The sequence below is a fragment of the Nerophis ophidion genome, linkage group LG07, assembly GCF_033978795.1.
Source record: "Nerophis ophidion isolate RoL-2023_Sa linkage group LG07, RoL_Noph_v1.0, whole genome shotgun sequence".
In the NCBI taxonomy this organism is placed as follows: Eukaryota; Metazoa; Chordata; class Actinopteri; order Syngnathiformes; family Syngnathidae; genus Nerophis; species Nerophis ophidion.
In genome coordinates, this window is record NC_084617.1 from 10,611,320 (window position 1) to 10,636,470 (window position 25,151).

Below are 25,151 nucleotides of genomic sequence, written 5' to 3' on the forward strand. Positions count from 1 at the left end.
AGTAGTACCGCACAGTCGTCGCTTAAAGACTCCGCCGAGAAAAAACAAAAGTACAACTAAAACCACCCCAAGGCGAAAGCCCACCTTGTGGTCAGGGACAAGGCACGCAGTATGGCAAAAGCTACGGTGGAGTTTGGTGTGGCTAGTCTGCCCTGCATGGCGCACACTTTGCAGCTTACAGTGAACAGAGGTGTCCTGTGTGATAGCGAAATTACTTATACTTGTTTAAATAGATGATGTTCTTTGAACTGGGTACCAAAAGTTGTTTATTAGGTTTAGGAATGTGACACTCTGCAAGAGGCCTCTAATCTGATCGGGCTCTTTCTCCCGTGTCTTTGATGTGACATGTGGACTATAGTTGGCGTGGGCATGTGTTTTCCCTCTTCCTTACCTCCAACAGAGCTAAATTGTTCCCCTTTCCTGAGTGACCCCCCCTCCTCCGGGCAAACGACACCCTCTTCCCTTCACAGGACTTTGAGTATTCATTCCACTGGTGTACTGTATGTAAATGAGCATTGGAGGGTGGGACTTCTGAGAATGTATAATTGTCATGTCAAATTCTAAAGGGGTTAGAACAAGCGGATGTGTCGTTCTGGTTTGGTCTCGCTTTGCAAAGCTTGTTATTTGTTTTTTACTTTAATAAATCATTTTAAAGCTATTTGTCACTAAGAAATTTCCACGACACCTGTCTCAACGCAGCATTTCAGAAGCTCTGGCTGACTGCTGGGCCACTTCAAGCACTCACCACTAGCTTGCAGCACATTTGTGTTATTCATACAAATACGTTAGAGCAGGGCAGATTGAGCCCACTTTATAATCTCCTGTTATACAGTATGCCAGGCAGTCTTGCACTAAAGGAGGACTATGTTATTGTTTACATCATTACTCTAGTACAGGGGTCACCAACCTTTTTGAAACCAAGAGCTACTTCTTGGGTACTGATTAATGCGAAGGGCTACCAGTTTGATACACACTTAAATAAATTGCCAGAAATAGCCAATTTGCTCAATGTACCTTTAATAAATAAATCTACATATTTATATACCTCAGTAGAAGCATTTAAGTCTCACCTTAAAACTCATCTGTATACTCTAGCCTTTAAATAGACCTCCTTTTTAGACCAGTTGATCTGCCGCTTCTTTTCTTTCTCCTATGTCCCCCCCTCCCTTGTGGAGGGGGTCCGGTCCGATGACCATGGATGAAGTACTGGCTGTCCAGAGTCGAGACCCAGGATGGACCGCTCGCCTGTATCGGTTGGGGACATCTCTACGCTGCTGATCCGCCTCCGCTTGAGATGGTCTCCTGTGGACGGGACTCTCGCTGCTGTCTTGGATCCGCTTGAACTGAACTCTCGCGGCTGTGTTGGAGCCACTACGGATTGAACTTTCACAGTATCATGTTAGACCCGCTCGACATCCATTGCTTTCGGTCCCCTAGAGGGGGGGGGGTTGCCCACATCTGAGGTCCTCTCCAAGGTTTCTCATAGTCAGCATTGTCACTGGCGTCCCATTGGATGTTAATTCTCCCTGCCCACTGGGTGTGAGTTTTCCTTGCCCTTTTGTGGGTTCTTCCGAGGATGTTGTAGTCGTAATGATTTGTGCAGTCCTTTGAGACATTTGTGATTTGGGGCTATATAAATAAACATTGATTGATTGATTGATTGATAAAAAAAAAGGGCATTTCTGTCTGTCATTCCGTCGTACATTTTATTTCCTTTACGGAAGGTTTTGATTGTCCCACACATACGAGATGTGGCAAAATTATTCTCTGCATTTGACCCATCACCCTTGATCAACCCCCTGGGAGGTGAGGGGAGCAGTGAGCAGCAGCGGTGCCGCGCCCGGGAATCATTTATGGTGATTTAACCCCCAATTCCAACCCTTAATGCTGAGTGCCAAGCAGGGAGGTAATGGGTCCCATTTTTATAGTCTTTGGTATGACTCGGCTGGGATTTGAACTCACGACCTACCGATCTCAGGGCGGACACTCTAACCACTAGGCCACTGATGTGAAAGTCAAAGTATAGTACTTCCCATAGTTGTAGTGGGTATCAGGATTATCTCAGGGAGAGCATTTCCCAAATTCGAAACTGCTGTTTAGAGGCATGTTAAGAAAAAAAATGCAATTGGTGACTTCAATAATAAATATGGCAGTGCCATGTTGGCACTTTTTTTTCCATAACTTGAGTTGAAGTTGTTCTCTTATTTTAGAAAACCTTGTTACATTGTTTAATGCATCCAGCGGGGCATCACAACAAATTAGGCATAATACTGTGTTAATTCCACGACTGTTCAGTGTGGCAAAAAAGTATTTAGTCAGCCACCGATTGTGCAAGTTCTCCCACTTAAAATGATGACAGAGGTCTGTAATTTTCATCATAGGTACACTTCAACTGTGAGAGACAGAATGTGGGAAAAAAATCCAGGAATTCACATTGTAGGAATTTTAAAGAATTTATTTGTAAATTATGGTGGAAAATAAGTATTTGGTCAACCATTCAAAGCTCTCACTGATGGAAGGAAGTTTTGGCTCCAAATCTCACGATACATGGCCCCATTCATTCTTTCCTTAACACGGACCAATCATCCTGTCCCCTTAGCAGAAAAACAGCCCCAAAGCATGATGTTTCCACCCCCATGCTTCACAGTAGGTATGGTGTTCTTGGGATGCAACTCAGTATTCTTCTTCCTCCAAACACGACGAGTTGAGTTGATACCAAAATGGATACATGGATGATACAGCAGAGGATTGGGAGAATGTCATGTGGTCAGATGAAACCAAAATAGAACTTTTTGGTATAAACTCAACTTGTCGTGTTTGGAGGAAGAAGAATACTGAGTTGCATCCCAAGAACACCACACCTACTGTGAAGCATGGGGGTGGAAACATCATGCTTTGGGGCTGTTTTTCTGCTAAGGGGACAGGACGATTGATCCGTGTTAAGGAAAGAATGAATGGGGCCATGTATCGTGAGATTTTAAGCCAAAACCTCCAATGAGAGCTTTGAATGGTTGAACAAATACTTATTTTCCACCATAATTCACAAATAAATTCTTTAAAATTCGTACAATGTGAATTCCTTGTTTTTTTTTTCGCATTCTGTCTCTCACAGTTGAAGTGTACCTATGATGAAAATTACAGACCTCTGTCATCATTTTAAGTGGTGGCTGACTAAATACTTTTTTGCCCCACTGTATATATCGGTATCGGTTGATATCAGAATCGGTAATTAAGAGTTGGACAATATCAGATACCGGCAAAAAAGCCATTATTGGACATCTCCACTAATTTCCTTTGTCACCTATAACACAAAGCTAACGTTGATGTTTTGTTTTTGCTATCTTAGCATATTTTGATGTACATTGGTTTGCTTTTAGCATCTTTAATGTACAAAATGTATCAACATGGCCCTCGCATTCTTCCATTTTACTGAATGCGCCCCTCGCTGGAAAGTTTGGACACCCCTGTTCTAATAGTATGAGGATACCTTTATCTGTCAGGCTTGTCCCTGACAGTTTGGCCATGTCTTGGTTTTTCCTCTGCATTTGTCTTTGCTTCCTGTCTTTAGTTCCTCTTATTTTGGTCCTGTTTCCTGTTTGTCCCCCTGAGTGCTGTGTCCCCTCAGCTGTGGCTGATTGGCGCCTGGCCACACCTGGTGTCAATCAGCCAGGCACTATTTAGACCTGTTTTCTCCTCCAGTCAGTGCTGGATTATTGTCGCTCCTACCAGTTGTTTGTCACCACTACCTGTCAATGTCATTAATACTTCGTTGTAGCCGCGTCTACTTTTGTTCACTCTGCTCACGCCATAGTTCCTTCTTGTCACAGTAAGTGTTTTGTTCATAGTTTGTTTTCCGCCTCGTGCGCACCTTTTGTTTGTACCCTTTGTGTGGTTTTGCTTTAGTGTTTAAATTAAATCATGTTTTCTTACACAATGCCTGCCGCCTTCTCTGCATCTTGGGGTCCGTCACAAACTAAATCTGACATTATCACAAATATGCAAGGCTTTGGTTCAAGAAAGATTTGTGTCTTATCTTTTTTTACTACTATTTGAGCCGTGAGTTTTATGCACGTAAATAGACAGTAAAAGATGAAGCGACGCACTTTCTCATCGCTATAGCGAGATGAGCACGCTGAGTGGCAGTGAGTGCGCCACTTCGATTCCGCGATGTCATTTGTCCTCAAATTATTGAGACCGTTCACTGGTGACCGTTTATCCGCCGCTTGACATTTTCCCCCTTTTGTCTTCCTGTTAATTTTTACCAACACACACGTGCACACACACACACGCACACACAGGCAGTAGAGTGCAGGGGAAACGCTGTCATGGTAACAGAAGAAGTAGCCATCATGATGACCGTGAGCGAGACATGGCGGATGTCCCTGTGATGTGATATCACAGCTGCACATCATTACTCCAAGATCTAGCAGGTGTCGTTTTTAAAGGTCAACACTGGATTTCGGATGTGTCATGGATTTTGTTTAATTGACGCTTTAATTAGCGACTCCTCTATTTCAGTCATTTTCTAATTCTCTCTAATGTCATTTTACTGTGATCATGTGCCTTCTTGCTTTCTTTATAGTTTTCTGTCTACTTATCTGGATTACACTTTTTTTTTTGCAAAGCCTGGGTGATAGGGTCTAAAAATACAATCTCTGATTTTTTTCACTAATTAGATTCATGATTGTTTCTGATTTTTTTCCCCCTACTTTCAAAAGAAACCAATAATTACAAATGACAGAGATCATTTAAAACAAGTTTTTCTTTTATTTGATCAATAACTGGTACTTTAACATGACACTGCATACGCTTGTGTGGTGTTAGGGTCTGTGGGACCCGTTTTCATTTTTTAGTAAAAGTTAAATGATATAGTTAATTAATTTTTCAAACTGAAACTCACTGACTTTAGCTCACTTTCTGTGAAGAACATACATCAGAATACATATTTAATGACCACACACCATAAACCAGGGGTGCCCACACTTTTTCTGCAGGCGAGCTACTTTTCAATTGACCAACTCGAGGGGATCTACCTCATTTATATATATCATTTATATTTATTTATTTATGAAAGAGACATTTTTGTAAACAAGTTAAATGTGTTTAATGATAATACAAGCATGTGTAACACATATAGATGTCTTTCTTTCACGAAGACAAGAATATAAGTTGGTGTATTACCTGATTCTGATGACTCGCATTGATTGGAATCAGACAGATGATAACGCCCACATTTTCAAATGGAGGAGAAAAAAAGTTGTCCTTTCTGTACAATACCACATGAAAGTGGTTGGTTTTTGGCATCTAATTCATCCAGCTTCCATACACTTTACAAGAAAAACATTGGCGGCAAATTCCGTAGCTTGCTTGATTGACATTCACGGCACCCGAGGGTCTTGTGAGATGACGCTGGCTGCTGCCAGTTCATTATTATGAAAAAATGACAGAGAGGAAGGCGAGAAACACGTTTTATTTCAACAGACTTTCGCGCCGTCCCTTCCGTCAAAACTCTAAAGGCCGACTGCACATTTCCTGTCTTCACAATAAAAGCCCTGCTTCATGCTGCCTGCGCTAACAAAATAAGAGTCTCTGAAAGCTGGCGTGCACAAGTGATGTGCACGCCAGCTTTCTGAGGGATCGCTTGTGCACGCCAGCTTTCTGAGGGATCGCTTGTGCACGCCAGTTTTCCGAGACTCTGTATTTAGTTAGCGCAGGCAGCATGAAGCAGGGCTTTTATTGTGAAGATAGGAAATGTGCAGTCGGCCTTTAGAGTTTTGACGGAAGGTACGGCGCGAGAGTCTGTTGAAATAAAAAGTGTTTCTCGCCTTCCTCTCGGTCATATTTTCATAATAATGATCTTGCAGCAGCCAGCGTCATCTCACAAGACCCTCCGGTACCGTGAATGTCATTTAAGTGACGTCTTGGTGAAGATTGATGATCACTAATTTTTAGGTCTATTTTTTTTAAAAGCCTGGCTGGAGATCGACTGACACACCCCCCGCGGTCGACTGGTAGCTCGCGGTCGACTGGTAGCTCGCGATCGACGTAATGGGCACCCCTGTCATAAACCTCCCCTACACATTTTCATTACATATAAGATGTCCAGGGCTAATAGAAGTGTGGAAATTGTGGTTCTGTGTAACACACACACACACACACACACACACACACACACACACACACACACAAAGAACATCAGAGGGTCAACTGTGCGAGAAAATGAGAGCAGACCGTGTTGACAAACAATGTTGCAACCTCGTGTGGGAACCGCAGGTCCAGAAACACAAAAGAAGAATCCCTGTGGGATGCAGAAACTGGCAGAGAAATTTTCCGTGCAACTTTCATATTGTTACTCAGCCAGCGTTTGTGGGTCTGATGGACCCGTTGCATTTTGTGACCTTTAATGCCTCACAAATCAAACACTTTTATGTTAAAATACTGAACAGATGTTTATTGCGATAAGGTAAACACCGTGCTGACGTGCCCGAAACACCTCCCTAGGGAGGCGTTCAGGTGGCATCCTGACCAGATGCCTGAACCACCTCATCTGGCTCCTCTAGATGTGGAGGAGCAGCGGCTTTACTTTGAGCTCCTCCCGGATGACAGAGATTCTCACCCTATCTTTATTGGAAAGACTCACCACCCGGCGGAGAAAGCTCATCTCTGCCGCTTGTACCCGTGATCTTGTTCTTTGGGTCATGACCCAAAGCTCATGACCATAGGTGAGGATGGGAATGTAGATCAACCAGTAAATTGAGAGCCTTGCCTTCCAGCTCAGCTCCTTCTTCACCACAACTGATCGATACAACGTCCGCATTACTGAAGACGCCGCACCGATCCGCCTGTCGATCTCACGATCCACTCTTCCCTCACTCGTGAACAAGACTCCTAGGTACTTGAATTCCTCCACATGGGGAAAGATCTCCTCCCCAACCCGGAGATGGCACTCCACCCTTTTACGGGCGAGAACCATGGACTCGGTGCTGATTCCCATCTCTCTTTCATGGATATTGGAATCAGAAGCTTAATGTAAAACCTTGATCGGAACATCCCTACTCAGAGCTGTACAGAGTTTGAAAAGTAAAAGCATACTGTTAATGCTCAATTTTTTTTGTTCCAGTGTTTATAGTCACACTCCTCAGCCTTCCCGGTAAGGTCTATTCAGGTGTAGTGGAGAGGAGGCTACGCCGGATAGTCCAACCTCGGATTCAGGAGGAACAGTGTGGTTTTCGTCCTGGTCGTGGAACTGTGGACCAGCTCTATACTCTCGGCAGGGTTCTTGAGGGTGCATGGGAGTTTGCCCAACCAGTCTACATGTGCTTTGTGGACTTGGAGAAGGCATTCGACCGTGTCCCTCGGGAAGTCCTGTGGGGAGTGCTCATAGAGTATGGGGTATCGGACTGTCTATTTGTGGCGGTCCGCTCCCTGTACGATCAGTGTCAGACCTTGGTCCGCATTGCCGGCAGTAAGTCGAACACATTTCCAGTGAGGGTTGGACTCCGCCAAGGCTGTCCTTTGTCACCGATTCCGTTCATAACTTTTATGGACAGAATTTTCTAGGTGCAATCAAGGCGTTGAGGTGATCCGGTTTGGTGACTGCAGGATTAGGTCTCTGGGTTTTGCAGATGATGTGGTCCTGATGGCTTCGTCTGGCCTGGATCTTCAGCTCTCACTGGATCGGTTCGCAGCCGAGTGTGAGGCGACTGGGATGAGAATCAGCACCTCCAAGTCTGAGTTCATGGTTCTCGCCTGGAAAAGGGTGGAGTGCCATCTCCGAGTTGGGGAGGAGACCCTGCCCCGAGTGGAGGAGTGCAAGTACCTACGAGTCTTGTTCACGAGTGAGGGAAGAGTGGATCGTGAGATCGACAGGCGGATCGGGGCGGCGTCTTCAGTAATGCGGACGCTGTATTGATCCGTTGTGGTGAAGAAGGAGCTGAGCCGGAAGGCAAAGCTCTCAGAATACATGTCGATCTACGTTCCCATCCTCATTTATGGTCATGAGCTTTGGGTCATGACCGAAAGGTCAAGATCACGGGTACAAGCGGCATTAATGAGTTTCCTCCGCCGGGTGGTGGGTCTCTCCCTTAGAGATAGGGTGAGAAGCTCTGCCATCCGGGAGGAACTCAAAGTAAAGGACGCTGCTCCTCCACATCGAGAGGAGCCAGATGAGGTGGTTCGGGCATCTGGTCAGGATGCCACCTGAAGGCCTCCCTAGGGAGGTGTTTAGGGCACGTCCAACCGGTAAGAGGCCACGGGGAAGACCTAGGACACGTTGGGAAGACTTTGTGTCCCAGCTCGCCTGGGAACGCCTCGGGATCCCCCGGGAAGAGCTGGACAAAGTGGCTGGGGAGAAAGAAGTCTGGGCGTCCCTGCTTAGGCTGCTGCCCCCGCGACCTGACCTCGGATAAGCGTAAATTTACCCTAATTGAAATCAGTCAGTAATTGGATAGAGGTTCTTGGTTCTTTGTGAAATATAAAAGCTAAACGTATTTACCCTGAAAAATAGCTCTCTTTGGGCACGTGCTCATCCATTACTAAGTAAATATACCCCACCTTCCGCCCGAGTGCAGTCGAGATATTTCCCAGCACCCCCCCACCCCCCCGCGACACCGAAAAGGACACGCGGTAGTAAATGGATGGGCTGGATATATTGCAGAGCACAGCAACAACAGAACCAATGTTATAAAACAGTAAGGAACAAACTGCTGAGACAGCGTTAATAGCGCTGATGAGTTGATCGTGTACAGCGATATACAACATCCGCAACATTTTATGAAAGCGCACGCCGAGGTAGATACAGCTCCTGGATGCTGACCACTCATGATACTTTAAATGCAACCTCTGCCATCTTCTTTTTATTAGTAGCATTTTCCACTCAATCTTGTATGCGGCGTGGGAGAAGTTCTTGTCACAACGAGGTTTACCACTTTAGTGTCACGACTGGAGTATCAAGCACCAAGTCATCTTGTTAAAGTTGTGCACCGAGCGCGCAATAGCGACGGTACCCAACAGCCCCGTTCAGGACCCCCAACAGAGCCCCTGCTTATTTGGAGCCGCCGCCTTTCACAAGTCTCTCCGGTGTCTCGTCAGGCTCGTTACGGCGAGGCAAGAGTTCACTTCTCTGCTTAACGATGCGAGCTTCACGGGCGATAACGAGCCTCCTGACCCCCGCTTGTCTGCATCCAACAAGCGCTGCTTGGTGACTTTCACTGCATGTACACACCAGGATTTTTACTTCCATGCTCGTATGACTGAGGCCAGGTTGACTTTATGGAAGGATATATATTAGAGATGTCCGATATTGGCTTTTTTGTCGCTATTTGGATATTGTCCGACTCTTAATTACCGATTCGGATATCAACCGATACCGATATATACAGTTGTGGAATCAACACATTCTTATTTTTTTTCTAAAGCATTAAAAGATTACAGTTGGTACAAAATGCGGCTGCTAGACTTTTGACAAGAACAAGAAAGTTTGATCACATTACGCCTGTACTGGCTCACCTGCACTGGCTTCCTGTGCACTTAAGATGTGACTTTAAGGTTTTACTACTTACGTATAAACTCTACATGCCCCTAAAGCTGACCAACACGCCGGACTGTAGTCAGTTGGAAGCGTGTCTTAAGGAAATTAAACAATGGATGTCCGCTAATTTTTTGCAACTTAACGCCAAAAAAACGGAAATGTTGATTATCGGTCCTGCTAGACACCGACCTCTATTTAATAATACAACTTTAACATTGGACAACCAAATAATAAAACAAGGTGACTCTGTAAAAAATCTGGGTATTATCTTCGACCCAACTCTCTCCTTTGAGTCACACATTAAAAGCGTTACTAAAACGGCCTTCTTTCATCTCCGTAATATCGCTAAAATTCGCTCCATTTTGTCCACTAAAGACGCCGAGATCATTATCCATGCGTTTGTTACGTCTCGTCTCGATTACTGTAACGTGTTATTTTCGGGTCTCCCCATGTCTAGCATTAAAAGATTACAGTTGGTACAAAATGCGGCTGCTAGACTTTTGACAAGAACAAGAAAGTTTGATCACATTACGCCTGTACTGGCTCACCTGCACTGGCTTCCTGTGCACTTAAGATGTGACTTTAAGGTTTTACTACTTACGTATAAAATACTACACGGTCTAGCTCCATCCTATCTTGCCGATTGTATTGTACCGTATGTCCCGGCAAGAAATCTGCGTTCAAAAGACTCCGGCTTATTAGTGATTCCTCGAGCCCAAAAAAAGTCTGCGGGCTATAGAGCGTTTTCCGTTCGGGCTCCAGTACTCTGGAATGCCCTCCCGGTAACAGTTCGAGATGCTACCTCAGTAGAAGCATTTAAGTCTCACCTTTAAACTCATCTGTATACTCTAGCCTTTAAATAGACCTCCTTTTTAGTCCAGTTGATCTGCCGCTTCTTTTCTTTCTCCTATGTACCTCCCCCTCCCTTGTGGAGGGGGTCCGGTCCGATGACCATGGATGAAGTACTGGCTGTCACGAGTCGAGACCCAGGATGGACCGCTCGTCGGGACCCAGGATGGACCGCTCGCCTGTATCGATTGGGGACATCTCTACGCTGCTGATCCGCCTCCGCTTGAGATGGTTTCCTGTGGACGGGACTCTTGCTGCTGTCTTGGATCCGCTTTGAACTGAACTCTCGCGGCTGTGTTGGAGCCACTATGGATTGAACTTTCACAGTATCATGTTAGACCCGCTCGACATCCATTGCTTTCGGTCCCCTAGAGGGGGGGGGGGGTTGCCCACATCTGAGGTCCTCTCCAAGGTTTCTCATAGTCAGCATTGTCACTGGCGTCCCACTGGATGTGAATTCTCCCTGCCCACTGGGTGTGAGTTTTCCTTGCCCTTTTGTGGGTTCTTCCGAGGATGTTGTAGTCGTAATGATTTGTGCAGTCCTTTGAGACATTTGTGATTTGGGGCTATATAAATAAACATTGATTGATTGATTCATTATGCCTAATTTTGTTGTGATGCCCCCGCATTAAACAATGTAACAAGGTTTTCCAAAATAAATCAACTCAAGTTATGGGGGAAAAAAATGCCAACATGGCACTGCCATATTTATTATTGAAGTCACAAAGTGCATTATTTTTTTTAACATGCATCAAAACATCAGCTTGGAATTTGGGACATGCTTTAGAACAGGGGTCGGGAACCTTTTTGGCTGAGAGAGCCATTAAAGCCAAATATTTTTAAAATGCATTCCCATGAGAGCCATATAATTTTTTTTAACACTGAATACAACTGTCAGGTTCAAACAGTGATGACGTCTATTAAACAGACAAGAAGCAAGGAATTAAACAGACAGGATTCAATTTAGCTCAATGAGGAGAAACCCGTAGACCTGTACCCTTGTACAGTGTCGTCCCACGCTATGACAAGAGAATTCTATGCCTCCTTTTTCATTTTGACTTTCCCAGATTACAACAACTAAATGCGTTCATCTCTTATTCTTTTTAATACTTTTTTTTGTTTGTTTTCTAAAGCCAACCAATTTTAAATAAAATACTTTTGACTTCTTGAACAGGTGCAGTAGAAACGGGTGGATGGATTCAAATGCATGAGAATGTTTTATATTTTGAACGTTATTTTCAACACTGCTGTGATTACCAACGGAATTATCAATTACTTATCGTGTTAAGCAACGTCAACTAAGACTTATCTGAGAGCCAGATGCAGTCATCAAAAGAGCCACATCTGGCTCTAGAGCCATAGGTTCCCTACCCCTGCTCTAGAGCATGAGGAGGTTGAGGTGGGCGGGGATAAGCTGGAGGGGGTTATGGGGGGTAGTGTCCCGGAAGAGTTAGTGCTGCAAGGGGTTCCGTGTATTTGTTCTGTAGTGTTTATGTTGTGTTACGGTGCGGACGTTCTCCCGAAATGTGTTTGTCGTTCTTGTTTGGTGTGGGTTCACACTGTGGCGCATATTTGTAACAGTGTTAAAGTTGTTTATACGGCCACCCTCAGTGTGACCTGTATGGCTGTTGACAAAGTATGCGTGGCATTCACTTGTGTGTGTGAAAAGGTTTATTGGCGCTCCGTACTTCTCCCTAGGTCCATGTACTACTCCGTATAGCTGCATTTTAAAAAGTCACAAATTTTACATTTTGAAACAGATACCTTCATGGTGGCAGAGGGGTTAGTGCGTCTGCCTCACAATACGAAGGTCCTGCAGTCCTGGGTTCAAATCCAGGCTCGGGATCTTTCTGTGTGGAGTTTGCATGTTCTCCCCGTGAATGCGTGGGTTCCCTCCGGGTACTCCGGCTTCCTCCCACCTCCAAAGACATGCACCTGGGGATAGGTTGATTGGCAACACTAAATTGGCCCTAGTGTGTGAATGTGAGTGTGAATGTTGTCTTTCTATCTGTGTTGGCCCTGCGATGAGGTGGCGACTTGTCCAGGGTGTACCCCGCCTTCCGCCCGATTGTAGCTGAGATAGGCGCCAGCGACCCCGAAAGGTAATAAGTGGTAGGAAAATGGATGGATGGAAAATGGAAACAGATACCGATAATTTCCGATAATACATTTTAAAGCTTTTATAGGCCGATTATAGTGAGGATTTGACCTTTTCCGTGTTTCTTCTATTTCCAGGTTGGATAAACCGGGGATGTCGTTTTGCACAATGAGTGAGGACAGCACACAAACTACAACCAGCACTGTGCTGCCATCCCACTGTAATTTGACTCCGCTACAGCCGTCATGCTCCAGGGTTTGTCCTGGCGTCTCCCAGGTGAGTTCCCCCCCCCCCTCCCCCCGTGCTAAATGTCTGTCACAACTTTGTGGCGGTTGTCTGCGTGACTTTGGTGCTAGAGATACACATATGCAAGAGTACTTGGAGACAGTAACCTCTGCCAAGGCTTTAACATGTATTCACATGTAAATAGGGCTGGACGATCATGACACGGATAATATACACAATTCTTTTTGATTGATGTTAAAATCACGATTATCAAGACAATTATTCATTTATTTGAAAACATGAGTATTTATTGTACCACCAAAGCTTAACTCTAAATATACCGTATTTCCTTGAATTGCCGCCGGGGAGCTAATTAACTTGAAACCTCTTCTCACTCCTGCGCTTACCAAAGGCATGTGGTAAAAGTAAGCATGCGCTAATAATTTTAAAACCTCTTCTCATTCCGGCACTTACCAAAGGCATGTGGTAAAAGTAAGCATGCGCTAATAATTTTAAAACCTCTTCTCACTCCGGCACTTACCAAAGGCATGCGGTAAAAGTAAGCATGAGCTAATTATTTTAAAACCTCTTCTCATAGCGGCACTTACCAAAGGCATGCAGTAAAAATTTGAGTGTGATGTAAGGATACGATCATGAAAAGCACATTTAATAAAAAAAAAACTTTATTATGGTCTTAACTTTACTTATAAATATAGTCCATGCCAGCTCTTTCTGATCAAAAGCATCGATAACTTGTTTATAGAAGTCTTCCTTATCTTTCTTCAGTTTTAAAAGTCTCTCTGTCTCGATGGAGATCTTCCTTTATTACCTCCTGCTTCGACTGTAAATCCAGTTTAGAAAACTGTTTTATTTTAATAAACAGACGCTGCTCACTTTTGATGGTCCAGTTCATGGTCTGTAGGTGTGTAGCCATAGCACGCTCTCGTTAGGGTTGCTCCCGACGTGCAGACCGCTGCTATCAGTTAGCTCGGCTCCTCACGGGCGACGACAGAATGATCCTCCGACAACTCCCCCTCTCGTTCTGCTCCGTGGGTGATCTCTTTATGCCACTAGGAAGTGTTATTGTATAAATAATACACTGGGTATTTAGGACTGAAACGTGCTTATTTCAGCCCGGTTGTTTACATGGTCAGCATAAGAGTGTTATATCCTAAAAGGTCCGCCATATCCGTCCCAGCACATATCACGTCACTCCTTTCACTTCTTCTGCAGCCGAGTAGTCGCAAGAAGGATCACTAGCGCCCTCTACCACCATCATTAAATGACTCATATTTGACACACACAGCTACGGTATTGTGACGGTCTCAAGCCGTCGTCTTGCGGGTTCCCAGGACCACCAAGGAAGGACATGGCTTGAGCAGTTTGACTTTGTTTATTTTTCAATAAAACCTCAGTCCAGGTCGCTCTTCCGCTCCTCGTCTCCGTTCGCTCACCGTCTCCTCGCCGCCATCTTGGGTCCGTCTGTCGGACCGTCGGCTCAACCTCTCCACAGGTACCGGTATATTAATAAAACATAGCTGCTTACTGTTCTTTTTAGCATACCGGTATTCAATAGCTTGGACCTTAAATCCTACTGAATATCTCTTAAACTTCTTCCCTTTATGTGATTTCAAATTATTTTGAAAATGATGACAGGGGAAGTGTCGATCGTGACATCACGAGTTTGACCCGGCGGTAATACTAAGCATGCGCTAATTATTTTGCAAAGCTAGTTTGACCCGGCAGTAATTCAAGGCAGGCGCATATAATATGCCTGGCGGCAATTCAAGGAAATACGGTAATTTAAAAAAACAATGCATGTAAATTACTAATGAATAAAAAACAAGTAAAATAATATTAATAGTAACAACAGTAAATTAAAACAACAATAGCAATATAATAACAATACAATTAAGTTTTAATGTTTGTTTTAAATTTGGTTTTCTATCTTTTACACTTATTTACAAACTGGGCTTTTTAGATAGGTCTTTATTGTCATTGCACAAGTACTACAAAACTTTGTTTTCAGCACAAACCCGTTCAAGATTAGACAAACAAACAGTGTACAGGGTTATGTAAAAGATGGGGAAAAAGGTAAAACGCTGGGGAAGGATGAGTAAAAAAAATACAATCAAGAATGGGCTCCCAAGGGGGCCTAGTCTGGAGTGGGAAAAAAAACCTCCATAGCAAAGCACGTATACATATTACAACGTATATCTCGAGATATCTAGCAACAGAGGGAAGGGAGTGCGGGGCCATAATGATTGGCCGCAGCTCTCAGGCGCTGACCATCCTTTCATCACCCCTATGGGATTTGCGTCGAGGGCGTTGGATTGGGGGGGGTGGGGTATATTTTTGTGGATGCATGTTTGTGTGTAAGCCTGCAGTACGTCTCTGTTCCTTGGCCTTGAGCTTGTGCAGTCGCTAGTCAGAGTCAACAACAACAGGTGTGTGTCCATGAGAGACAAGAAGGGAGTTTGTTGTGTCTTCGCTGCACTGTCCTTCGGGAGAGTCTCGAAGTCGGGGAAACAATCCAAGTTAGAATGTTTTGTACGCGAGTGAAAATAAAATTAGCTTTTCAGTCTAAATTGTCTACGACTGGTCCTCAAAATCCTGCTGGGCAGACAGTCCGATGTGATCCAAAATCACAAGTGTCCACATTTCTTCCTGCATCCTCCAATCATTTGTGGCAGCTTTGGGGTACTTTGAAGACTGCCAGCAAGTTCCGATTTGTCGACAAACCAGAGCAACTCTTACTCCAATCAACAGATGTCCTCATAATTCCGAATAGGTATCTTCACGTCCTCGACTGAAAAATGGTCGCCAGGCATGCGGCACTCCTTCTTCTCCCAAGAGTCCGTCGTGTGTCCAGCAACAACTGCTCCGTCACGACTAACAAGTTCCCCTAAACCCAAGATCAAGTCAATTTCTTTGAGGCCAGTTAAATAGTTCCAATGTTGATTTGGAGAGCAGTGCAAAAAGAGGCAACAAAAAAGTTAAGACAAAGAAGCAAGCAGGAGAGGAAAGGGGAGTGTCCACCCTTGTTGAGTGCCAGAGAGATGTGGATGTGTCCATCCATTTCCTACCGCTTGTCGCTTGTCCCTTTTGGGGTCACGGGGGCTGCTGGCGCTTATCTCAGCTGCATTCGGGTGGAAGGCGGTGTACACCCTGGACAAGTTGCCACCTGATCGCAGGGCCAACACAGATAGACAGACAACATTCACACACTAGGGACCATTTAGTGTTGCCAATCAACCTATCCCCAGGTGCATGTCTTTGGAGGTGGGAGGAAGCCGGAGTACCCGGAGGGAACCCACTCAGTCACGGGGAGAACATGCAAACTCCACACAGAAAGATCCCGAGCCTGGATTTGAACCCAGGACTGCAGGACTTTCGTATTGTGAATCAAATTCACTAACCCCAAATAATATTAATAGTAACAACTAGGGGTGTAACGGTACACACAAATTTCGGTTCGGTACGTACCTCGGTTCAGAGGTCACAGTTCGGTTCATTTTCGGTACAATAAGAAAACAACAAAATGTACATTTTTTTATTTTTTATTTACCAAATTTGCTAAATTTTCTACCAAATATAGTTTTCTTAGTGGAATATTTGATGTGAAGTAATGGGAACCCTGGGTAGGTCAATAATTCATAATAACATTGATTTTGATTCAATATTATGTTTTGAGCAATGACAGTTTGAAAGAAAAAAAACAGCTTTGTTTTATTTAACTTTTTCTAAATTACATTTAGCCTTTAAGCTTTTTTATTTCACTTTTGTTTATGTTTTTGTTTATTTTAAGAGTATTTTTAGAATGTGCCGTGGGCCTTTAAAACATTAGCTGTGGGCCGCAAATGGCTTCCGGTGCAAACTTTTGACACCCCTGCTATAGATAATTGAAAATATGGGTAAATCTATGGGTAAAAAGCAGAGCCTGGCGACGCATGCGCGTTTATCATAACTCTCTCGCTCTCTCTGCCCCTCCCTCACGAATGCTACTGCGTGCACAATTTGTTTTGTTTTTAACCCCTTCTTAACCCTGAACGTACATTGAAAATACACGCAACCCAAACCTAAAATGCCAGGCATTTGAGGCATTTAAGAAACTCCACCCGGACAGCCCCACAAAAGAGGACATATCCGGTAAAAAGAGGAGGTATGGTCAGTGTATCGTAGCCCCGGTCGTGCCTCGGGGTGCATTGTTTACACAACGTGCGGGACGCTACTTAATATGTCCGTGTGGAAACTCGTTCGATACACCTCCGAACTGAACCAAAACCCCCGTATCGAAACCGTTCAATACAAATACATGTACCGTTACACACCTAGTAACAACAGTAAATTAAAACAACAATAGCAATATAATAACAACACAATTACGTTTTTCTGTTTCAATGCCCCTCCTCAGCCTTCCCGGTAAGGTTTATTCAGGTGTACTGGAGAGGAGACTACGTCGGATAGTCGAACCTCGGATTCAGGAGAAACAGTGTGGTTTTCGTCCTGGTCGTGGAACTGTGGACCAGCTCTATACTCTCGGCAGGGTTCTTGAGGGTGCATGGGAGTTTGCCCAACCAGTCTACATGTGCTTTGTGGACTTGGAGAAGGTATTCAACCGTGTCCCTTGGGAAGTCCTGTGGGGAGTGCTCAGAGAGTATGGGGTATCGGACTGTCTTATTGTGGCGATCCGCTCCCTGTATGATCAGTGTCAGAACTTGGTCCGCATTACCGGCAGTAAGTCGAACACATTTTCAGTGAGGGTTGGACTACACCAAGGCTGTCCTTTGTCACCGATTCCGTTCATAACTTTTATGGACAGAATTTTCTAGGTGCAATCAAGGCGTTGAGGTGATCCGGTTTGGTGGCTGCAGGATTAGGTCTCTGGGTTTTGCAGATGATGTGGTCCTGATGGCTTCGTAGTTCTCCCAAATTTTGAAATGCACTCGCCGCTAGTTAAATACGCCTGTATTGTATCAAACATGTCTTGGCAGATATCACAATGCTTGGCTTTAATTGAGTCACCGAAGTTATCATGAAACTAAATAGGAGGTTTTGTTAATTGAAAAGAGGCGCTTTGTTACTATTGCTTTTCTTTTCTGTTTCCTCTCCGGAGCTGCACTCGATGTAGTCTGCAGCCGTGATGGACGGTCACTAGCACAGCTCGACTCGAAAATGCCAGCGCAATTAGGGAGGTGGTGCGCTGTCATTTGGTTAAAAACCTTCGCTGCAGCGACGCAGATGTCATGGCATCAAGCGGCGAAGCGTGACACCGGTTCTGAAGGGGTCATATTATGCCAAACACATTTTCTTGCCTGTTGCCACCTGTTTTTGTGTATTTGGGCTCCCTGTACGTGCAGAAAATGGGAATTCCAACCATCCAAACCAGCCTTTTTAGATTTGCCCTGACCTGAGATATTCACCAACCTGTGATGTTGGCTGATATTTAATGTATTTTCCAGACCATAGGGTGCACCGTATTATATGGCGCACCGGATTATAAGGCTGAGTAAAGGAGTCACATTTTTGTTTTTCTAAATGTAAAACACTTCCTTGTGGTCTACATAACATGTAATGGTGGTTCTTTGGTCAAAATGTTGCATAGGTGATGTTTTACAGATCAACTTCAAGTCGCTTTCTGACAGTCTCTTCCGAATGCGCCGTTTTGTGGGCGGTCTTATTTACCTGGCTCACCTTCGGCAGCGTCTTCTCCCCGTCATCTTTGTTGTAGCCGTGTAGCGTGCAAGGACGGGGGTGTGAGAAGTGTCAAAAGATGGAGCTAACTGCTTTAATGACATTCAATCAATCAATGTTTACCTTTATAGCCCTAAATCACTAGTGTCTCAAAGGGCTGCACAAACCACTACGACATCCTCGGTAGGCCCACATAAGGGCAAGGAAAACTCACACCCTGTGGGACGTCGGTGACAATGATGACTATGAGAACCTTGGAGAGGAGGAAAGCAATGGATGTCGAGCGGGTCTAACATGATACTGTGAAAGTTCAATCTATAATGGATCCAACACAGTCGCGAGAGTCCAGTCCAAAGCGGATCCAACACAGCAGCGAGAGTCCCGTTCACAGCGGAGCCAGCAGGAAACCATCCCAAGCGGAGGCGGATCAGCAGCGCAGAGATGTCCCCAGCCGATACACAGGCAAGCAGTACATGGCCACCGGATCGGACCGGACCCCCTCCACAAGGGAGAGTGGGACATAGAAGAAAAAGAAAAGAAACGGCAGATCAACTAGTCTAAAAAGGGAGTCTATTTAAAGGCTAGAGTATACAAATGAGTTTTAAGGTGAGACTTAAATGCTTCTACTGAGGTGGCATCTCGAACTGTTACCGGGAGGGCATTCCAGAGTACTGGAGCCCGAAATGAAAACGCTCTATAGCCCGCAGACTTTTTTTGGGCTTTGGGAATCACTAATAAGCCGGAGTCCTTTGAACGCAGATTTCTTGCCGGGACATATGGTACAATACAATCGGCAAGATAGGCTGGAGCTAGGCCGTGTAGTATTTTATACGTAAGTAGTAAAACCTTAAAGTCACATCTTAAGTGCACAGGAAGCCAGTGCAGGTGAGCCAGTACAGGCGTAATGTGATCAAACTTTCTTGTTCTTGTCCAAAGTCTAACAGCCGCATTTTGTACCAACTGTAATCTTTTAATGCTAGACATGGGGAGACCCGAAAATAATATGTTACAGCAGTCGAGGCGAGACGTAACAAACGCATGGATAATGATCTCAGCGTCTTTAGTGGACAAAATGGAGAGAATTTTAGCGATATTACGGAGATGAAAGAAGGCCGTTTTAGTAACGCTTTTGATGTGTGCCTCAAAGGAGAGAGTTGGGTCAAAGATAACACCCAGATTTTTTACATTCATTTTCATTCAGACTTTACTTCAATCAATAATGGAGCAGCATCGCCTCATCCTGTGAAAAAACGTCTGACCGAACTCTCTAATAACTAAAGTTCCTTGGGTGAATAATGTAAACTCACTACACCGGTATGTTTTAGCGCTTTCATGGCGACTTTACTGACAGGTATAAGTAAGAACTTTACACTACTTTATATTAGAAATGGCAAAAGCAGAGGATGAATGTCCCATAAAAAGAAGAAGCTTATCGACTACGGTGTTAGCACGGACTACAAAGGCAGGAGCGCAAATTTTCAGGATTTATGCAGATCCCAAATACAGATCAGCAGGTACCAGAAAGTAAGAACATTTTATTTTACATAATATTGCGAAACAAAACGCCATATAATGTCTTACCTTATACACACACCTTAATAATACTCGTACGTTTAATGCGCCTACAATCCATCAAGCGGTGCGGCTTCATAACTTACCAAACTCGTATTAAAACATGTTGATAGATTTTTGAGCGCCGTGTGTAATGTTCTATATTATGGAACAATAAAATCAAATGTTGGTGTTGTTTACTTGAGTCATATTGCCATCATAGTGCAGTCAACGCGTATCTTTAATGTTTGACTGCCATCTACTGGTCATACTTATTACACCATCCATCCATCCATCCATTTTCTACCGCTTATTCTGCTGGTGCCTATCTTAGCTACAATCGGGCGGAAGCCGGCGTACACCCTGGACAAGTCGCCACCTCATCGCAGGGCCAACACAGATAGACAGACAAAATTCACACTCACATTCACACACTAGGGACCATTTAGTGTTGCCAATCAACCTATCCCCAGGTGCATGTCTTTGGAAGTGGGAGGAAGCCGGAATACCCGGAGGGAACACACGCAGTCACGGGGAGAACATGCAAACCACACAGAAAGATCCCGAGCCCGGGATTGAACCCAGGACTACTCAGGAAGCAGACGCACTAACCCCTCTCCCACCGTGAAGCCCCTTATTACACCATGTTCCAAATGAAATTGTTTCGAGGTCGGTAAGCTAAACTAGACGTGCACCGGGTTATAAGGCGCACTGTCGTGTTTTGAGGATGAAAAAGATTTTAAGTGCGCCTTATAGTCCGGAAAATACGATAATACATGGGAAAGCCATATCGCCCAGCCTTACTTTGATATGCTTTCATCTTCTGTGTAGCGTGCAAGGACGGGAGTTGAAGAAGTGTCAAAACAGAATACAATGATTTGCTAATCATTTTCAACCCATATTCAGTTGAATATGCTACAAAGACAACATATTTGATGTTCAAACTGATAAAAAAATATTTTTTTTTGCAAATAATCATTAACTTTAGAATTTGATGCCAGCAACACGTGACAAAGAAGTTGGGAAAGGTGGCAATAAATACTGATAAAGTTGAGGAATGCTCATCAAACACATTGTATTCCGTTTATATTTACATCTAACACAATTTCCCAACTCATATGGAAACGGGGTTTGTAATAATTAACCATGGTAACTAAAACAAACAAGGGTGCACAAAAAACAGGAACCAAAGGGGTCTTAAACAGAAAATAACAAAAAACATGATCCAGACCACAGATCATGACACATTCAGACTTTACTTATCTTCTCACCAGTGGCTCACTACTGCAACAACAATGTGTCCCGTGAAAAAAGGTCCGACCAGAACTCTCTAACAACTAAAGCTGTGGAGGTGAATAATGTAAACTCACTACACCGGTAAGTTTTTAGCACTTCCGTAGCAACTTTACGCTACTTCATATTATAAATGGCAACAGCGGAGGATGAATGTTGCATAACAAGAAGATAGAGAAAAAGAAGAAGCTTATAGACTACGATGTCGTCACAGACTACAGTAGCGGACGTGAGCAAATTTTCAGGACTTATGCAGATCTCAAATTCAGATCAGCAGGATCCAGAGGGTAAGAAAAGTTGGTTTTGCATAATATTGTGAAACAAAACGCCTGATGATATGTCTGCTAATGGTTGCCGTTTTGCGGTCCTTATACACACACCATAGGAATACTTTTAACTCTGACTACGGTAGCCGTAATGAGCCGACAATCCATCAAGCGGTGCGGCTTCAAAGTCAGACTATGGTGCAGACTGAACCGGACACGAGGTGAAGGTAATGACATCTTTTAATTATTCTATCAAAAGTGAAAACAAAAGGCGCTCACAGCGGAGGTACAAAACTTGGCTAAGAAAACAAAAACTATTACTGTAATGTAAACTATGGACATGAAAACTAAAAAAAACTCACTAAACTGTGGCTTGAATAAACAAAAAATCTTACGTGGCAAGAAAAGAGCAGCATGAACTACGACCTGGACAGAGTACTCAGTGTCAAGAGTGCAGAGCATGAATGTGATGTCGCCAGGCTGACTGCCTGGCAACGACATGCTCTACTCAGTGGCCTAGTGGTTAGAGTGTCCGCCCTGAGATCGGTAGGTTGGGAGTTCAAACCCCAGCCAAGTCATACCAAAAACTATCAAAATGGGACCTATACCTCCCTGCTTGGCACTTAGCATCAAGGGTTGGAATGGGGGGTTAAATCACCACAAATCACCACCGTTGCTGCCCACTGCTCCCCTCCCCTCACCTTCCTGGGGGGTGAACAAGGGGATGGGTCAAATGCAGAGGACAAATTTCGTCACACCTACTGTGGGGGCGGTTTAGCTCGGTTGGTAGAGCGGCCGTGCAGGTTCGATTCCCGCGTCCGCCATCCTAGTCACTGCCGTTGTGTCCTTGGGCAAGACACTTTACCCACCTGCTCCCAGTGCCACCCACACTGGTTTGAATGTAACTTAGATATTGGGTTTCACTATGTAAAGCGCTTTGAGTCACTAGAGAAAAGGCGCTATATAAATATAATTCACATCACTTTAACTTTAACTTTAAATAGTGGTGACGTAATTAACAACAGGTGCGTGACATGAGAACAGGTGAAAACTAAGGGGTTGTCATGGAAACAAAACAGGGAGTGAAAAAACAGGAACTGACAAAATCCAAAAACCCCAACGGAACATAGCCAAATTAAACATGATCACCAAGACATGACAGTACTAAAACATTTTGACAGATTTTTAAGCGGCGTGTGTAATGTTCTTTATTTTCAATGGAACATTTGAAGTTTTGGTGTTGTTTACTGGACTCATATTACTGTCTACACGTGTCTCTTATGTGTGACTGCCATCTACTGGTCACACTTATCATTACACCATGTATCTAATCAAATTGCTTCGAGGTCGGTAAACACAACCAGAATTATTCCGTACATTAGGCACACCGTGTTATAAGGCGCACTGTCGATTTTTTTGAGAAAATGAAAGGATTTTAAGTGCGCCTTATCGTCCGAAAAATACGGTAACTAATTTAAATTGTGTTTATTTCTGCAGATCTGTAGGTAATGATGGGAACACCTGTGTCTCTTCCCACCGAGGGCAAATGTCGCCTCCGTGCGCGTGTGTGTGTGTGCCTGCCAGATTGTGCTCCTGTGCATGTCAGACATCTCGGCGTTGTTTCAGTCAAAAACGAGAGAGAAACAAGTCCGGTCTGAAAATAGTTCTGATCGAAGGGTAGTGTTTCACATTACGTCGCACAAAGGGGAGCCGTGCAGACATGACTGCGGTATCATCTGTCACTTTTCTAGACACATCTTCCCAAATAGCTCACTAGATTACCCAGAGGACGCCGCTCAAGGCCAGACAAATATTCTGATCACACAATCTACTGATTCAATTTGAATAGTTTAACAAGATGTGTGTTTGTGTGCGACTTCCAGTCTAACTTGGGATTTGGACATTTTCTACCCTGATTCCCACTTTGTAATTAGAAAAGACAAAAGGGAAAGACACTTGAAATCAAAAGTTTGTCTGATTTTTAAATTCCACATTTAAAAAAAAAAAAAATATTTGAATTGTACATTGAAAAGCAAACTTTCATTAGACTAAACATTTTAGTCATGCAGGAGAATGCAGGTGGACCTAAATTGTGGGTTTATAGCATACTAGCCAACCTTGAGACCTCCGAATTTGTGAGATTGGCGGGGGGGGTGGGGGGGTTATATATTGGCCCTGTGATGAGTTGGAGACTTTGATTGATACTTTTATTAGTAGATTGCACAGTTCAGTACATATTCCGTACAATTGACCACTAAATGGTAACACCTCAATAAGTTTTTCAACTTGTTTAAGTCGGGGTACACGTTAATCAATTCCATCCATCCATCCATTTCTACCGCTTATTCCCTTTTGGGGTAGCGGGGGGCGCTGGCGCCTATCTCAGCTACAATCGGGCGGAAGGCGGGGTACACCCTGGACAAGTCGCCACCTCATCGCAGGGCCAACACAGATAGACAGACAACATTCACTCTCACATTCACACACTAGGGCCAATTTTAGTGTTGCCAATCAACCTATCCCCAGGTACATGTCTTTGGAGGTGGGAGGAAGCCGGAATACCCGGAGGGAACCCACGCATTCACGGGGAGAACATGCAAACTCCACACGGAAAGATCCCGAGCCTGGATTTGAACCCAGGACTGCAGGACCTTCGTATTGTGAGGCAGACGCACTAACCCCTCTGCCACCGTGAAGCCCGTTAATCAATTCATGGTACAAATATATACTATCAACATAATACAGTCATCACACAAGTTAATCATCATAGTATGTACATTGAATTATTTACATTATTTACAATCCGGGGGGTGGGATGAGGAGCTTTGGTTGATATCAGAACTTCAGTCATCAACAATTGCATCAACAGAGAAATGTGGACATTGAAACAGTGTAGGTCTTACTTAGTAGGATATGTACAGCCAGCAGAGAACATAGTGAGTTCACATAGCATAAGAACAAGTATATACATTAGAAGTACATTTGAGTTGTTTATAATCCGGGGAGATGGGATGTGAATGGAGGAGGGTATTAGTAAAGTGTTGAAGTTGCCTGGAGGTGTTGTTTTACAGCGGTTTTGAAGGAATATAGAGATGCACTTACTTTTATACCTGTTGGGAGTGCATTCCACATTGATGTGGGATAGAAAGAGAATGAGTTAAGACCTTTGTTAGATCGGAATCTGGGTTTAACGTGGATTGTGGAGCTCCCCCTGGTGTTGTGGTTATGGCGGTCAATTACGTTAAGGAAGTAATTTGTCCAGGGTGTAGGCGCCTTCCGCCCGATTGTAGCTGAGATGGGCACTAGCGCCCCCCCCGCGACCCCAAAGGGAATAAGCGGTAGAAAATGGATGGATGGATAAATGTGTGTGTGTGTGTAAATAAAAGAAATACTTGAATTTCAGTGAATTCTAGCTATAAATATACTCCTTCCCTGTAAACCCCGCCCACCCCAAACATTTGATTTTCAGGAGAGGCACTAAAATTCCTGAGTCTCCCGGGAAATTCGAGAGGGATGGCAAGTATGGTTTATAGCCACTTCTTGAAGTACTGTATTTTTCGACCTTTAAGGCGCACTGTCAATGAACGGGGTCTATTCGGGTCTATTTTCAAACAAAAGGCGTGTTAAAGGGGTCATATTATGATTT

The 25,151-nt window shown here is 44.1% G+C and overlaps 1 protein-coding gene across 4 annotated transcripts in view; it reads left to right on the top strand.

Annotated features, from left to right (window-relative positions):
* mrtfbb (myocardin related transcription factor Bb) overlaps positions 1–25,151 on the top strand; it is a 257,515-nt gene that overhangs the window by 100,529 nt on the left and 131,835 nt on the right. For all 4 annotated transcript variants that reach the window (XM_061905325.1, XM_061905324.1, XM_061905328.1 and 1 more), the window contains exon 2: positions 12,614–12,752. In XM_061905325.1, coding sequence (XP_061761309.1) covers positions 12,722–12,752 — 31 coding nt within the window. In that variant the 5' untranslated portion in view covers positions 12,614–12,721. The remainder of the gene's footprint in view (positions 1–12,613; positions 12,753–25,151) is intronic.